We start from the raw sequence: 18,171 nt of genomic DNA on the forward strand, positions 1-18,171 counted from the left end.
AACATCTTAATTTTGTTTGCTGTGCACTGTTTTACCTTCAACTACCCCAAATGATGTCATCTTCATAGAATCATAGAATAATAGAGATGTAGGGCTGGAAGGGACCTTCCAAGGTCCTCTAGCCCTGTGGTTTTCAACCTGTGGTCTGCAGACCCCAGGGGCCTGGAAACTATGTCTAAGGTATCCACAAAAAATTACTATGATCAGTCAGAAGTATGTGAATACCCACACAATTCAAAAGCATTCACACTTCCATTCAAAATTTCCAAAGGAGTCTGCACTTGTATTCAAATTTTTTTAGTGGTCCACAGATGAAAAAGGGTTGAAAACCTGCTCTGTCCAACCCACTGCTCTAGTCCAACCTACTGCCTGAGGCAAGATCATTCCTATCCAAAACGTCCTATACAATCCATAATCTAAACTCTACATAAGACTACTGTCAATCCTGACACAACACAGACCTAACACTCTAACCTGCCACAGATAAAGCAGGGGAACCATGGCCTCCAACCTCCTGCTTCTATGAAATGTTAATATAAGCTCAAGAGATTCTGGGTAGAGGGCCACATCCCACACTGGAGACGAAGGCAAAATCTGACCGTGGGTAAAATTCCTTCCTGACCCCAAAAATGGGGATTGGTCTGACCCTGAGCAGAGGGGCAAGAATGTCTGGCTTTGGCCCAGCAGGAGCATTGGCATGTCTGAGATTCAGGTCACCCAATTGAAGTCCCTAGCCTTGGCTGTAGCTGACAACCAATGCCTCTGAGGAAGGCTTAAAAACACCCTGATACATGTAGTAGAAAAGGATGGGGGGAGCAAACAACAAAGCCCACAACATAGGAAATACCTATAGGAGAATGTAAGCCTAGATCATCTTGAACCAGTGGCTGTCTGACCTCTTCTTGAACACCTCCATTGATGGAGAGTCCACAACTTCCCTGGGCAGTCTATTCCACATCATAAGTCAAACATATCATACATCATTCTGAGCTGGTTAACATAATATAATAGGGTTACATACTGAGAGGTGCCAAACACCCCAGTTTCCACTGATTTCAAGGGAAATTGGGGGGCTGTAATACTCTGTATAACAGTGGTTCCCATTCTAGGGGATATTGCTACTTACTAGTGGTGTAAGGAGCCCCACAGATACCTAGATAGTGTAGGTGAACTGTGATGAGAGGTGGGTGTCAGAGACCAAAATATTGGGAGCTGCTGTGTAGAACCTCACTGAATTCAGCCCAAAATCTATTTTTAAGCATTGCACAGTCTTATAATTATGAAGAGAAAATGCTACTGGCTTTATCCATTACCTTTTATTTTTATTAGATCAATAAGCACAGTTTGTTCTATGGACTTTAGGTGCTAAATTTCCAAGTAAAATATCCTTTAACATATTCAGCCCAAAGTATTAGACTGGGTAACAGTTCTGTACATCTGTCTCCTTTACAATATTTTGAACATCTAACTCCAAGTGATTCCTTTTTCTAAAATGTTCATTGGGAAAATCTCCAAGAAAGCCAGTGATTGATAACAAGAATTACAGAAGCCGATTAGTGTGGAAATAAACTCTAGTCCAGCAGTGAAAGTGGAATTCTTTTCCAGTTCCCTTCTTCCTCTGTTAAGTGGTTGTCCTGGAGGCACTTGGAGGAAGGATTTAATGGAGAATAGTCAGTGTTTATTTTAAATGCATGAACTCTGGATATATTTTTTTAGTGTTTTTAACCATTCCATTTTTAGAAACACTGTTGTACATTGCTGTAATTTCTGTGGCAATGCTGGGTAGGCAGAGAATGCAGGACTCCCCCCACCCACATCTGTAACATGGGTGTAATAATATTTCTTCCACTCCTTTATCATTCTCGTTTATTTTCACTGTAAGTTTTTGTTCAGAGAGGGGACTATCTCTTGCCATATGTCTTCACAATGGTTTGCATAATGTGGCCCTAATGTCATCTAGAGATTGTAGATACTAATAAATAAGAGTCATCATTGGTTAAGCAACCATTTCTAGTGTGTTCTTTGGGGTCCATCCCAACAGTCCTTATACAAGGAAACAATCTTATTAACTTCAAATGGAAGGTTTGATTCATAGAATCATAGAACCATAGAAGTAGAGTCGGAAGGGACCCTGTAGATGGTTTCATAGTTTCATAGTTTGTAGGGTCGGAAGGGACCTGAGCAGATCATCTAGTCCGACCCCCTGCCATGGCAGGAAAGAGTACTGGGGTCAAATGACCCCAGCTATATGTTCATCTAACCTCCTCTTAAACACCCCCAGGGTAGGAGCCTGCACCACTTCTCTTGGAAGCTGGTTCCAGACCCTAGCCGCCCTGACTGTGAAGTAGCGCCTCCTGATATCTAACCTAAACCTACCCTCTGCCAGCTTGTGACCGTTATTCCTGGTCACTCCTGGCGGTGCTCGGGGAAACAGTGACTTCCCCAATGCCTGCTGATCCCCCCTGACTAGTTTATAACAGGCCATATCTTCAAGTCCGACCCCCGTCCTGGGCGGGAGAAAAGACTGGACTCAAATGAGTCCAGCCAGGTAGTCATCAAGCCTCTTCTTAAAGACCCCCAGGGTAGGAGCCAGCACCACTTCCCTTGGAGTTGGTTCCAGCTCCTAGCCGCCCTAACTGTGAAATAGTTCTTGCGGATGTCTAATCTAAATCTACTCTCTAATAACTTGTGTCCATTGTTCCTTGTCATGCCAGGGGGCACTAGGGGAAACAGTGTCTCCCCTAAACCGTTCTGGTTCCCCCTAGTGAGTTTATAGACTGTCACCAGGTCCCCCCTCAGCCTTCTCTTGTGAAGCGTGAACAGGTTTAGGTCCCGCAGTCTTTCAATGTAGGGTCTGCCCTGTAGTCCCCGGATCATGCGGGTGGCCCTCCGCTGGACCCTTTCAGTGTTGTCCACATCCTTCCTGAAATGGGGTGCACAGAACTGGATGCAGTACTCCAGCTGTGGCCTGACCAGTGTTGCGTAGAGGGGGAGGATCACCTCCCTGGCTCTACTTGAGATGCACCTGTGGATGCACGACGAGGTCTGGTTAGCCCTGCCAACCATGACCTCGCATTGTCGGCCCATGTTCATCTTGGAGTCAGTAATGACTCCAAGATCTCTTTCTGCCTCTGTGCTCTCAAGAAGGGAGTTTCCCATGCTATAAGTGTGCTGCTGGTTTCTACTGCCTAAGTGCAGCGCCCTGCACTTGTCAGTATTGAAATGCATCCTGTTTATGTCAGCCCACTCCTGTAACCTATCCAGGTCTTGTTGCAGTTTTTCCCTCCCTACTAGTGTGCTCACCTCACCCCAAATTTTGGTATCATCAGCGAATTTAAACAGGCTGCATTTCACCCCGTCGTCCAAATCGCTGATGAAGAAATTGAACAGCGCAGGCCCCAGGACCGAGCTCTGGGGGACTCCGCTGCCCAGTTCCCCCCAGGCTGAATATGACCCGTCTACTACCACCGTCTGAGTACAACCCTTGAGCCAATCTGCAATCCATCTGACTGTGTAGGCATTAATGCCACAGTCACCTAGTTTTTTGAACAAGGACAATATCATTGGACTATTATTCACAAAGTGAGCTATTGTTCATGTGCCAAGAGGAATATATGAGATTTAGTAGGACAGTTAAGTCCCAACTGTGCCCCAGTGAGAGTAGTGTCCTAGAAATTAAGTGTAACTAACTTGCGGATCTCAGAGTAGCTCATCACATACACAAATTTTGGACACCAGTTTCTCTGAGTAATTGATACTGAGAGGATAAATGCAATCAGAGAGATGTGCTTTGGGTTAATTGGACCACTTGTGTGTATTCCTTGTGTGATCTTAGGTCAAGTTTGATTTTGGCATTGTATACAGTTCTAAGGGTCCAAGGAAGCTGGTAGAGGACAATACTGGTACATAAATCAGAATCAAAACATTAGTAGTACAGTTACTAAAAGACAAGAGGTTAGCACGCAAGTATTGCAATTGAATATGCTAACACTTGATGGGGCATAAACCAATTTGCACTGTTGCCTAATTGCCCTTTGTGTGTACATTTATACCTGTTAGCCAGTATATTGCTCAGTGGTGTGTATTCATTGGGTTGTGTCAAATGCATCTTGGATTTCTGGCTTGATAATATTTTAGGTCAAACAGGAGTGTATAACTTCTGGTGAAAGAATCTGGATAACTTGGAGGGACTGTGGTAGAACTGGCGTGATTCCATAACCCCAGAGTTAGGAAATATTTAGAAGACTTACATGATTGTACACAGGGCACTACATTTTGTCCTGACCTCATCCTGTAAGCCACTGAATAAAACTCCAAATGAAATGCACAATATAAGAGTGTCACCAGAAAGCATGAAATGCATGGCTTTCCTTTTGAGTTAAGATAGTTTTCTAAAGCATGTGTAAAAAGGCTTTCAGAAGAGGGGTGGGAAAAATGAACATGGTTAGTTTGAGGATTTTGCGATATTAATTTAAATCCATTGGAATAATGAGATAGTGAAAGGTTTGTGTGGACTGGAGTAATATGTTCTTAACAAGTGTCTATTATTGTTGTTGTTGTTATAGGTTCTTTGCTCATTTGGGGCCCACATGTTTATGAGTTTCCCATCTTTTGTTATTTTTCAAATTGGGTTTTCTTCAGCCACCACGTGCTGTCTAATGCACACATTAAAGAAAAAATCCGTGGGAAGAAAATTACATTCTTTCCCTGTAATCTCTTTCCCAGGAAGGTGTTCCCTCTTAACAATGAATGCAACAGATATATGTCTAGATGTTTCCCCCTTTAACTTTGCAGTCTTTTAAATTGCGATGATTTTCTGTGAAGATGGCTTCTTTTTTCTTCTCATTTTGTGGTGGTATTCTGAAGGTTCTAGTTATGATATTCACAGTATTCCAACATCCAAGGGTGTGTAGTCCCAAAGTACTACGTAGCATGTGTCTAGTATCTGAATATATCTGTTCTATGGGTTTATTTAGCTGTTTCAGTGTTATTGAGACTGATGACGGCAGCCTTTTCTAGACAGATACTCATGTCTCTGTCAGCAGAGGTCTATAGTTAGACCAAAAAATGACTTAATACCGAGTCCTGGGGATGTACAACAGGGCTTATTCCTAATATTGGTATATGTGTGTGTGTGCATGTGCATGCATGTGTATGTGTATACCTGCATGCATGTACATGTGTGCATACATATATATGTACATAGCATTTGACAAAATTAGCTTCCCTGCTTCTACGTAACAGCCTGTTTTGAGCCCAGTCCTTTTTCCATCACTGTCAATCAAATTCTTCCTCTTGGCCTCAGAGTAATGCCCTTCAGCTGAAATTAATTCCTGTGCTGAAGACAACCCAAGTTCACCACTTAAGCTGATAAAGTTGGTTTTAAAGGAGACTAGTGCTGGTTTTAAACCAGTCTTGTGCTGGTTTGTTCCCCAGACATGAATTTCACTAACATCATTGAGATTTGCTTGTAGTTGGCAGTAACTCACAAGCTTATGGGGTGTTCCTACTGCAGAAAGAAACAGTCCTGTGGCTTTGGGCTCCAGAGCTGAGTTCTGTGAGACTGGTTGATGGGGCAGTTTTCTCAGCCTTCATACGTGGACCCACAGACTAAGCAAGTGTCCCACGCAGTCTCAAGGAATTGAGGAGTGCTAGAGAAGTACCTGTTGACTGAACGATTTAAGTACCTACATGTGTTGCATATGATGACATCACAGATCTTGAAATCCAGAAACAATGAACCTCAAACTGGCAATAATAGTTGCATCTCAAATGGTAATACTCATGTTGACAAAACCTTGGAATTTGGGGATCAGAGCTGGGACACCTTTTTTCAATGGTGTCAAGTTATTGACATAGGAGAACATGTCAGACGATCAGAAATGGAAACTTGTCAAGTGCTGTTTAAAGCCTTTCAGATGTTTAACTTTCCCTGTGCTCCAACTAAGTGTGTGTTGCTTGATGTGAAACATTTGTTTTAATGAAATGCCACCCCAAAAAAATCATTACATTCAGTTAATTGTGACTTGTATTTGTCTCAATGACAGAGCAAAAAAACCTGCCAAGGTATGTCACACTGAAACATAAGGAACACATGGCTTTTTCTGCTTAATAATACACTGTGGGTATATATACATGTTCATTAATGCCCTGTAGTTACTGTTCACCATAGTTACTGTGCACATTAGTTATTGCATACAGTAGTAACTGATAATACTACACAGTAGTGCCAGCAAATGGGTTTTTTCAAATGCTAACAGCACAGTAGCCTAATACGACTGTGCACTAGTGTATTAGCAAAAGTTTTGCTTGGTAAGCTACTGTGCAGTGTTATTAAGCTACTGCATGGTTAGCATCTTGTGTAGATGTGCCGAGTAATCTATAATCAGTAATAGTACTAAAGGAGTGCTATATAACTGCAGTTATTAAGGAACTGTATATCACATAGAATATATTTCTATGTTGTATTATATATACAGTCGGTGAATAGCTACAGTTATTCAGCAGCAGTATATTGTATGTATATCACAAGGTGGCATAGAATACAAATTATCTTTATGTGACCAGTTAGATTTAAAAGTATATATTATTTTAAAAGAAAAGTTAAGGAGCATGAAAGGAAATTGCACAATATACTTATCTTAGACTGCATCACATGATCTGCAGTGCACTGCTTTTGCTTCTATCCACATACCCTTGGCCTCTCTCCCACTAACAACAATAGTGTTCAGACTCATACTGATGTCACTGTTGAGTTATTTAATTTGACTGAGAGAGATTAATGTGTTTATTTAAAACCCTGTTCAAAATGGAAAAAAAATCCCAGGACAATGCTCTTACGTGGACATGTGTGTTTTCAGATCTGATGATTGTAGTGTTACATTAACTTAGCACAAATGACTGTTTACATGCACTAACGCCTGGGGGGACCCTCTGATAAGAAATGTGACCCATTTTCTCTGTCAGCCTAAAGCAGGTACTTAGAACTGGTAATGATATTGGGAGCTTTCATCCCTGGTGCTCTAGGCTTCCCATTCCAGCTGTAGGGTCTAGTCCACTAGTGCTCCATCTGTGTTCCCTTCTCGTTCTGTTTTTCATTTACTCTTGCGATACCAGGGCCTGGAGCAGCCCGATATCTATTATGTACAACGGTACATGCTTGCATACATATTACGTTGTGTGCTGGGCCTCTTCACCTCACCCAGGCCCTACCATCTATTCCTAAGAGATGGAAAGATTTATGTAATGGGAGTTGAAGGTATACAGTGCTTTCTGAGAGGACTAAATTTCTATTGCCCTTTTCCCCAGGGCTCATAATGTGCATCCTCTGGGCAAACAACAACAGGTTGACAGCAGCAAAAACCATTGCGATTTGGAGCTGCGTGCCAAATAGTTCAGTTCCATAGTTTGTCCTCCTTCCATGGTTTGGCTAAGTGCTATCCAACCTTCCATGGTTTATGGAAGTCCATTAGGAACCTGAACTCACTCAGTTCCTGTGCACATGGGTATAAGAATTCACAAAAGGAGACTGTACACTCTACACCCCAGAGGTAGGGACCTACTGAAATCACAATTTTGCAATTTTTGTGGAAACAGTGAAAAATGGCAATCTCTGCAGTTGCTGTGAAAAATGGCATCAGCTGCAATTTCCAAGGAAATCAACTTAAATTAAAATTTAAAAATAAAATACTGGTTTTCCAGTGGCAGCCAGCAGCCCCCAGCAACCTGCCCAGGAAGAGAAGGCACCAGCTGGCAGAGCGGCATGCAGGGCAGCAGCCAAAATGAGGCTGCCCCCTTGTGTCTCTCTGCCAGCAGTGCCAAGATGTGGGGCCTCTCTGCCTATCAGTGCCAAGGGGCAGGGCCACCACAAAATGACCACAGAATCAGCTCTTCAGGCTGCAACCAACACAGACACAACAACAAACTGGATCTATCTCACACAAACTGCCCTGTCAGAAAGTCTGTGTTTTTTATGCAATAGCTTTGAATAATTGGAGGCAGCTACACAAACTAAACATGAATATTAGCCTTCCTCTTACATGTAGAGAAGGAGGACATGTGTTTAGAAAATAGCTTTGTGAACTCTTTACTGAAAATTGAGAATAAGGCAATTAAAGTGAAATATGCAGTGATTATTTCACACCTTTTGACCTCATTATTTTGAGTTCATGGAGGGATTTCAGTTCAGAAAGATGCTGCCTCATTCAGGTTTCTGACAGATGAGATTTGGTGCCTAGCTTTAATTTTTGTGTAGTATACTTCAGCAGCTCCCAATACCTTGAGATTTGTTGAAAATGCTAGTGAAGATTGCCTTTATAACAAATAAATTTTCCTTTGCAGTGATTGCATCCCCAGCATTGCAGCACTCTGCAAGTGCTGGAGAACTTGAAAGTGACATTAGCTAGAAACTGACTCCAACCACTTGTTGGAAGTCAATAGTTGTTTTGTATTCTGTTTCACTTAAATAGAGATGAAAAGGGCCCAGCCTCAAAGTGAGTAAAGAGGACAAGACTGGGCCCCAGATAAGCAGCCTAAAAAGTGAAATGTAAATACACTTTTAAAATGACTTCTTTCACTTACTTTTATTAAAATATGGATAAGAATGTGTGTGCAGCCTAACTATGGTTTATGTTATTGTTCTAGGCTGGATCAATATTTTCCTGGTATCTAAAGAGGTCTGAGAGCCTCCCAGTTGGAATACACCTAAGCTGGATTCAAGATCACAAAGTTTCAAATGTGTGGAAGAAACTGGTTTTGAAGGCAACAGCTGAATAGTGCGAAAACTTCACCCAGGCCTTGTAAGCGGCAGAGAGATTGGAACTTCTGTTAACTCTTTCATACACCCTCTGTTTCTTATGCACTCCAGCACCCCTATTAGTTCTCTGTTCTCCTTCACCAGCCCAGCAGTAAAGAGACTGCTGGGCTGGAAACAAGGAGATGAAGAAGAGAAGTGGGCAGAAAAGGCTGTTGATTCCTTAGTGAAGAAATTAAAGAAGAAAAAAGGTGCCATGGAAGAACTTGAGAGGGCACTGAGCTGTCCTGGCCAGCCCAGTAAGTGTGTCACAATCCCACGCTCCTTGGATGGGAGGCTGCAAGTGTCACATCGCAAAGGGTTGCCCCACGTTATTTACTGCAGAGTGTGGCGTTGGCCTGATTTACAGTCTCACCATGAGTTGAAACCACTGGAATGTTGCGAGTTCCCATTTGGCTCAAAACAGAAAGAAGTGTGCATTAATCCATACCATTACCGGCGGGTGGAAACCCCAGGTAATTATATTATTTCAAAATGATTCAGCTGTATATTGGCATTTGAAGTGGTACTTGGTGAATCATAACATTTCTTATTGTGAAAGAAGCTTTGTTCATTTGGAAAGATCTGGCTGATCTTTCATAGAATCATGCTGACCAGATGCTGATGCATGCTGATAATTCATCAGCAAACCCTTTTTAACAAGGGGGCCCTACTTGATACAACTAAATCCCACTGAAAGAAGCAGGAACTTGTCCAGGGTGCTGAAAGTTTTTCTTCCTTAGTATGTTTGGGTGCTACCTATTTTTGCAAATCTCTCAATACAATCTGTTGTTTCTGTTTTGCTCATTAGCATGAAATTTAGGTATAAATGAGTTTTTGCACGAATATTGTAGTTTTGATTCAGAATGTCCCAATTCACTCTAATCCACAATGAGCTAATGTCTTATCATTTTTATTAAAAAAATTAAGGTTGATGAGGGGTGGCCAACCTGTAGCATTAGTAGCCTCTGTGTCTGGCATGTGGTAGATTAGGGAGGGGACAAGCAGCACAACAGCAGATAGGGCAGGAAGCAGAAGGCAGAACAGGAGATTGGGCAAGCAGCACAGAGTAGGGAGCAGAAATAGCAGATCAGTCAGGAGAAAGGGATTGAAGTGGTACTTGGGGTGGGTGCAGAGCTTATTTGTGACATTCCTACCAAAAAATTGGCCCCCACTGGTCCATAGGGTAGATTCATTGTCATGAATGGTCAGTCAAGTCTTCTCATGGTATAAACGCATAGCAAATTAAAAGGCAGGGGAGGATAACTATAGATAAGCTCCTGCAGGGCAGCTCATATGTCTGTCCACTCTTACCCCACAATAAGTAGAAGCTAAACTGGAACAGGACACTACTGAATGAAAATAAAACTCTACAATTTTAGTTTCCATTACAGGAACATGAAGCTGTCACCAGGTGACACATGGACATCTGCTTCCCTTTTTAGCTCAGTATAAGTTTTCATTTATCCCTACCATCAAAATTCCTGATATATGGCATTTGTTGGGGTTTGTTTAATTGAATGCACACTTGTATGTTTGTTCCACAAATTCCTCCTGCCACTTGAAATTTTTCTGCTGATGATCCTCTTCAGGGTAGACTTCATCAGCTTTGAATGAATCCATTACTCCACTATGAGATTATTTCATTTGGACTTCTATTGCAATGAAACTGCTGAACAATGATTATAAAATTACTTAGTCCAATACTGAAAATATAGCCCATGTTCCAGAAGTTTGATTTGTTAGTGGATATGATTAATAACTCTGCCACTGAAGATACTTGATCAATAACATCACTGTAAAGCAGTGATGCTCAATCTCCAGTCTTCAGGCAAGATTCAGTCTGAAAAGCCATGTCCTCTGGTCTGTAGGGCTCCCCCTGAGTCTGGAAATTTGGGAGTGGTGGAGTGGTGACAGTGTTAATTGCCTCTCTTGCTGCCATATTTTTGGACACCTGGGGAGCCTCATGGGTTGGATGATGTGGTCCTGTGTGCTCAGTCACACCAGCATGGAGAGGTCACCCCATAGCCACTACTAGTGGATGGGGCCAGGTGGGTGCATGGACACATCTAGCATGCAGAGGTGATCTGGTGCACTGGACCACTCCTGCAGACCAGCCCCGTGCTGGATATGGCCTGTGGACTGTTCCTGAAGGTTGAACACCACTGCTGTAAGGTGACACTGCAGTCAGATAAATGAACCATGGGTTTTTGCTTTTTCTTGTAATTTCATGCTTATTAAGTGAGAAAAAGAAATTTAAGATTTTTGAACAGTTGGGCCTGCTCCTCTTTCCTGTGTTCCTTACATTAACATTGAGCTCTCACAGTGGAATTTGCCTGTCTGTAAATATTGTCTTTTCTAAAATCATACAGATAAACTGGTAATTACATGCTGTCAGCAGTTAAAAGTAGAAGGCTTCATTCCATGATTTATGGAAATAAGCTATCTAAAAATCTTAGCAAAGATGCTGAAGAATTACACTATTTTTAAATTTTGTCTTTTCAAGTTGTAGACTTTGCTGTCTTTTTGTTTACCGATGTAACCCAGGAATTACTCCACTGAAGTCAAAATAGTTACACCAGCATATTTGTTAAAAACAGTGCAAACTTTTAAACACAGATTTTTGTCCTCTTTGATGTCTGTTGATAACTGTCCATCTGTGTCTGTTCTTGATGCTGCTGTCTATTTTGGAAGCTTATTCTGTTCATCTGGAAATCTAGTGGTGGGCATTTTTTCAGTGAGATCTCCTTTGAACAAAACAGGAGAGATTCCAATTTTTCTAATTCATTCAAATAACAATTCTGGCTTGCTGAAAGGAAGATGCAAATCTTCCATATCTAGGTTGCCATTACATAGCCTGGCATGAAGTTCTTTGAGTTTCAGCCTTATGAGTTTAATAAATTGTCCATTGGATTGCTTGGCAATAAATCCTATCCTAATCACTGTATTAATTTTCTTCACAAATGTCCTGTATTCTCTGACTTGCTCTTCCCATGAATTCTATGACATCTGCTGTGTTGGTCCTCTTCCTGATGGCCTGTTCTATACTTAGATCCTTCGCCTTATATCAAAACCTTGTTGTTTGATTAACTTCCTGCATTCTTCTTGTGCCAAAGAGGTGGGCAAGTCACCCATTAGCAGGCAGGGAAAGATAGCAGTAATGTCACGGACCTCCATTAAGCATAAATTATTGTCTGAGAATCAGGAGATGTATTGAGTTCTTAAGCTCACAGGTTACCTCAGGTTTGTAATCTGTGCCAACCATTAAAATGCAGGTATATGGAGCCAACAACTCTCAGCTTGTAGCTGTCAATGGGACCCAGGTAGTGCCCAGAACACATTAGCTTTTCCTAATTTTTAAACATCTTCTTTATTACCACGATTGAGAGTTGGAGGTTGAACATAATGCTCCCAACCCTAGATGGTGTGCCCTGGATGGCTCATGTCTTTTTTTCCTGTCTTTCCTCCAGGTCGTAAGTCTGAATTAGAAATGGGTAACTGCCAACTGAAGCTGCAGTTTTAGAATACTGTAAAAGCTGCCTAAGCATTTGAACTATTATTTTTAAATGAGATCACTCAATTGTAGATAATGAAGCTTCTAATGTGCATTGTTGCTGTAGACAGCAAAAGCCTAAGTGAACTTTTGACTTGTTCTAAATGAGTCTTATTGTCAAGAACAGCTCTGTAAAAATGAAGGTGTGGTAACTCCCTAGCAAGAGGGCTGCCTACAGATCTATCCTACCACATTTCTATGGCTGTTAAAATGGAAAAATGGCTGTGTTCCAAGAGTTAAAAGGACACCAGGAAGGTATTTTAATCCTGATGAAGCTTAAAACTGAAATCTGTCACTTTATCATTTTTCCTCTTTGTTCCACATGCTAGCTATTATGTTACTGTAGCATTGCTCCTGATCAAGGGTAGAGGGAATTGCCAGGAGCTGGGTGAATTTAATCTAGGGCTAAGTGTCCAAAAGTCGAAGATTCTGTAGAAGTATATGCACAGTCTGAATCTGCAGGTATGCTATTGTACCCTGCAGGTATGCTATTATTTTTAAACAACAACTAGAGAAGATACAACTAGGTAGCAAATGTCATGCTCACTAATAACTTCAGTCAAAGGCACAATATGGTCATATAAATGCCATAGGTATTTGCATATGGTGCATGGACAGGTTTTCAGCAAAATCCACAAAGGTAAATGAGGGTAGAATGTACTGGGCAAACAAGAAAACCGAGAGCAGCAGCCTCAGGCCTCATGATCAGTATATTAGCCAACATTGTAACCACTTGTTTAGTCAGGAAGAGGGATTTCTCCCCAAAGAGCCATCTATGATGCTGGGTGAAAATTGGAGGAAAGGGGCAGCCAGGAGTGGAAGCAGTCTAGGCTGCTGCAGATTGGGTATATGGGAGTCCTGCAGTATTTCATTATCTTTTTTGTAGTCACCCTTTCTCCAGCACTGTTGCATCTTAGGGTCAAGAGAATGGCATCTCCATGCAAAGAAGCAAGGAGAACAAAGAACTGTGGGAGATTCATTAGCCACAGACATCAGAACCTCCACTTTAGCTTTGCCTGTAATTGGATTATATAGTCATCAGAACCTTCACTTTCCTTGCCTATAATAAGATTATAATCCAACAATTAGATTCCATACATGGAACATTTTTATAAATTTATAAATTTTCCATGTGTAGAATCTAATTATTGGGGGTTCATCTGATGTTCTTTGTCATCTTATATTCAGGTAAATATAATAGCTAGTCTATAAGGTGCAAATCTACCCTGCCTTCTGCCCTCTTTTAACTTCCCAGCCCATCATTGGGTATCCACTTGCAGCCTGGTCAGGAGGAGGCAGCAGTGAAATGTTCCTTCTCTCTTCAAACAGCCAGAGGGAGGTATTGGTCAGATAGATGCATCCAGTTTATTAGGCAGATCAGAGGCTGATTAGAAAGATAAAGACCAATGGTAGGGCCTCTAGTTAGCCCCTTGAAAAGAACCTGCCCCCACTGACTTCTCCTTCCTAGTGCTTGAGAAGATGGCTTCTCTTTTGGCCCTTGCTCCAAGACAGTGGATCCCCTTTTCACTTCCTGTCTGACCCCAGTCTTTTCTCCTGGTCGTTAGCACTGGATCCTCAGGTTTTAAGGTTTTGGGGACATTTCAAATGTTGTATGTGCCTGTGGGTATAGAATTGTGGCTGGGGAAGGTGAGAGGGACAGGAAAGCATTGATGGAAGAGGAATAAATTGCCAAAAGGATGATTTTTGGGTGGGAAAAAGTGGAAAACGACAGGAGAGAGAGAAAATCCAGCATGGAAATAATGAATGCAGAAAAAGTTACACCTCCATCTGCAATAGGAAAGAAAAGAGAGGAGTTGGAGTAAAAGCATGAGTGGAAAGTTCTCAAAAAGTGAGACTCAACAGGGAGTTGAGGTTTCCCTGGTTTCTAAAACAGGGAGTGGATTAAAAAATATACCATGATTAAATACAGCAAACAGCTCTTTTCTTCTAAATTACAGGGCTTGACCATGGGGCCACTCTACATTCTATAGTACAAATAATTACTATGCTGGTTAGTAGATTTCAGGTGTGAATAGATGAACAGCTCCGCCGCTACAAAGTGGAAAACCAAACTGTAGTCACACTTGCTATGGAATAGAGCAGACAGATGATGGATTTACAATCTGTATTGTCATTTATAACAGACCTGTTCATTGCTTTGTTCTTCCATGAATTAGCAAAGTGACTATATACCTAGACCCCTAGTACACTACTAGGTTTCAGGCTAGGGGAACTGAATAAGCCTTTTGAACTGGTTATGTTGTTTTCCCATTATTGAGACAATTTATCTTCAGCCCAAGAACAAAGCTGCTCGCTTGTCTTCTGTTGGCTTTTTGGTTTATAAACTAGCACTTCCTATGAATTCCTAACTATGAGAGGCAGCTTAATGGATAGGGCACCCAGTGGGAACTTCAAAAGTTCCTTGGTTTAGATCCTGATCTTGTTACACTCGTGCAAATCCACAGTAATTCTGATGATTTCAACCTCGAATTTTTTGTGTAACTGAATTCAGATCTGAATCTTGCAGCTTAACTTTTTACTATCCTGACTGTTTGGCATTTAAATTCATGTAGTAATGCTATATTTTGTTTATGCGCGCGCACACACATACACACAGACAGAAGCTGTACATATTTCTATCATGTATATGTTTTAGTTGAACTTGTATCTGAGTTTCCTTTAGAACAGTGGAAGCTAACCTTTTTGGCAGACATGCCACGAATTAGCCCTGTACCCTCTCCAAGTGCCACTCAAATCCCCTTCCGCTGCCCAATTTGCTGTTTTGCTTTCTGCTTCCTGCCATATCTGGTACTGTAATGTCTGTCTCCTTCAGTGCCACAGATTGGCTACTCCTGATTTAGAAAATACCAATAAATGCCTATCTCCATTATCAGGTACATAAACAGCTTTTAAAATCTGGCCTCTTTTCTTCTTGTGCCTCAGTGTTCAGGTCTATAACGTGCAGTTAATATATGTATTGACCCCTTCAACCTTTGAAATATACAGAAGGAATACGTTAGATAGTATTATTTACTATTAAACGGGGCTCTGAATTTGACAACTCCTGTTCCTCAAGAGGATCTTGGAAATCTTTGACTTACCCAGCAAGGTCTGTAATCATGAAGAAGGTAAATACAGCACTTCCATTTTTGGTGTGTGTGTACGGAGCACATGCTTTAGTGTATATTAACTGAAATCAGTGGTCATTAGGCTTATGGAGACACAGTACTCTTTTATAGCTGTAAATAGCTATTTAATAGCTCTGTGTGTGTCCAATGCTGTCCCAGAAGAAAGACTGGGTGTTGAGCGAATTTATTATTCCCTGGTTTCAATGAAGGAAAATGGATAAATTGATCTGTTACCTGTTCTAACCAAAAACAAATCCTCCTAAATAGTATTTAAAAGTTTACAGCATGTTTATATCAGCATTCAAAGAGTTGAACAAAAGAATGACATTTTCATGGGGTTGTACTTGTGACTAAAAGAGGTATAATGTGCTAGAATGAGATTTTTACTAAAATATGTCCATCCTTCCTTTATTTACAGTGTTGCCTCCAGTACTTGTTCCAAGGCACAGTGAGTTTAACCCGCACCTCAGCCTCCTTGCCAAGTTCCGAAATGCTTCTCTCCACAGCGAGCCCCTGATGCCACATAATGCCACTTACCCTGATTCTTTCCAGCATCCTCCCTGCACCCCTTATCCATCATCACCCAGCAACATCTTCTCTCAGTCACCTAGCAGCATCAGCTACCCTAATTCCCCAGGAAGTTCTTCTGGACCTGGAAGTCCATATCAGATCACAGGTAAGAGGAAAAGATGGACTCCAGATGTTCTTTCTATCAGTGACCCTATCTACATGTGCACTTAACTGCAGCATAGACTAATTAGCTGTGGAGTAAAGCATCACTGTCTATGCGTGCAATGGTATTAGGCCGCAGTAAACTAATGCTGCAATAAGATAGTCTTACGACAGCATAATTTACTGTGATTAAATGCACGTGTAGACGCTGCCCACAGGTGTAAATTGCACCCAGTCAGTCCAGCCAGACTCCTGCCTGCTGCCTAGTCGCATGACTCTACACTTTCAGCATCCTCGTGCTGCAGCCAGCCCCTCCACAGCCCGATGCTGCCACCTGGCATAAATACCACCACCTGGTGTAAACTGCTCCATCCTGGCTCAAATTGCTGTTGTCCCAGATACATGTGTAGACAATGTGCCTAGGAGTAGTTTATTCTGGCTTAAACTGCTCTGGAGCTTATTGCTTCTAACTGCACGTGTAGACACACCCAGTGGCCACATCTACACAAGACCCTGACTGGGCAGTAATCAGAGTTACTGCGCAGTTGCACCAAGGAACGGTTTTGTGATGCTGACTGCACAGTAGCTCATGACTACTGCTCAGTAGCATCACATCACGCTTCCTGCCACGTGACGCTGCTGTGCAATCAGCGTCTTGTGTAAGCATGGCCAGTGGGTGTTAAAGGGCTTCTGTGTAGAATTTGATCTTGCTTGCTTTTCAGAGGCTGAAGGAAAAGGGTGAATGTGCTATGATTGGAGTTAGGGAGTTACAGAAAGGGATCTGTTTTATCACCCAAGGACTCTGGGGAAGCCCAATAATTTAAAAACTTAAGCAAAAAATTCAGGAGTGCTTTGGAATTCTCCAGGTTTAATAGGCATTAATAGGCTCTTCCTTGTGGGGAAAAAAAAGAGAAATTAAAATGCAAAAATATATGTGTTTGTGAACCTAATTCAGGGAAATAAAAAAAAGGGTATAGGTCTGATACATTGCCAGTTGATGGTGGTTGAAAGATGCCTGTTGATTGATATGCCTGTGGATTTTGGGTCAGCTGCCTGATTTTTACTACAGTAAAGTTAATACAATTCGTGGTCCATATGTTGAACCTCTTACACTTTTATATTGTTTTAACATGTCAGGGATATATTGATGCTTGTGTTATTCAATAGAATGGATGAAATTTGTATTGCTGTCTTTATTCAAATTCAAGATGAGTTTTTTTTCCCCAGTAGGCCTGATAGAGATTTTTGGGGCCAATACATGTAGCCAGTTTTTAAGGAGGCATATTGGCCAATACTGATCTGATTTCCAGTACACAGCTTTTCAGTTTGAAGATCTGCATCCAGCTGGTAAGTCTGGTGTGGTGGAAGAGGAGGGATGGAGTGTGGAGGGGGAGGGGGACAGATCAAGGCCCCTGCGGTGAGAGAGGGAATGGGGCTAGGGTAGGGGCAGGCACTTACCAGCTGGGGCGGGGAGGGGCACGGGACAGAGCCACAAGTGGTTCTGAGCAGGTGCAGGATGGAGGCGCGGCTCATAGGAGGGAGTGCTTGTCAAGGGGGGGCAGCTCTCACTGCTGCACACAGCTCATCTGGTGCTCGTCTGGTGGCTCCCGCTGCTGCTCCCACCACTTGTTCAGGAGGGCATGGCGGGGGGGTGCCCCCAGATCTGCCTGACTGGGAAGAGCCCGGCCTCAGCGCGCCCCACCCTGCCCCACACAGATCAGGAGGCACACGCTCCCTCCCCATTCCCTCCTAGATGAGCCGCACACAGTAGCAGGAGCCGCACCCCCGCTTCCTATGCTCCCCAGTGAGCGATGCCCCCAGTTGGACAGCACCTGCCCCAACCCCAACCCCACACCCTCCCTCACCACAGGGGCCTTTATCTGCACCCCCACCTCCTCGCCCCTCCCCTTCCACCGCACCAGACCTACCAGCTGCACACAGCTCTCCACACTGTCGGCTCTGCTTCTCACTGCCTATGTGCTGCACTGCAGCTGCGCACACATGCAGGCATTTATTGGACAAATTAT

The 18,171-nt window shown here is 42.4% G+C and overlaps 1 protein-coding gene across 5 annotated transcripts in view; it reads left to right on the plus strand.

Moving 5' to 3' along the window:
- SMAD9 (SMAD family member 9) overlaps positions 1-18,171 on the plus strand; it is a 68,811-nt gene that overhangs the window by 8,801 nt on the left and 41,839 nt on the right. For 4 of the 5 annotated variants that reach the window (XM_090027362.1, XM_090027392.1, XM_090027371.1 and 1 more), the window contains exons 2-3: positions 8,644-9,267; positions 15,891-16,148. In XM_090027362.1, coding sequence (XP_089883488.1) covers positions 8,856-9,267; positions 15,891-16,148 — 670 coding nt within the window. In that variant the 5' untranslated portion in view covers positions 8,644-8,855. The remainder of the gene's footprint in view (positions 1-8,643; positions 9,268-15,890; positions 16,149-18,171) is intronic. The other variant, XM_090027401.1, reaches the window with a different exon arrangement.

This window comes from Crocodylus siamensis, chromosome 1, assembly GCF_052110815.1.
Source record: "Crocodylus siamensis isolate JL-2025a chromosome 1, ASM5211081v1, whole genome shotgun sequence".
Lineage (NCBI taxonomy): Eukaryota > Metazoa > Chordata > Crocodylia > Crocodylidae > Crocodylus > Crocodylus siamensis.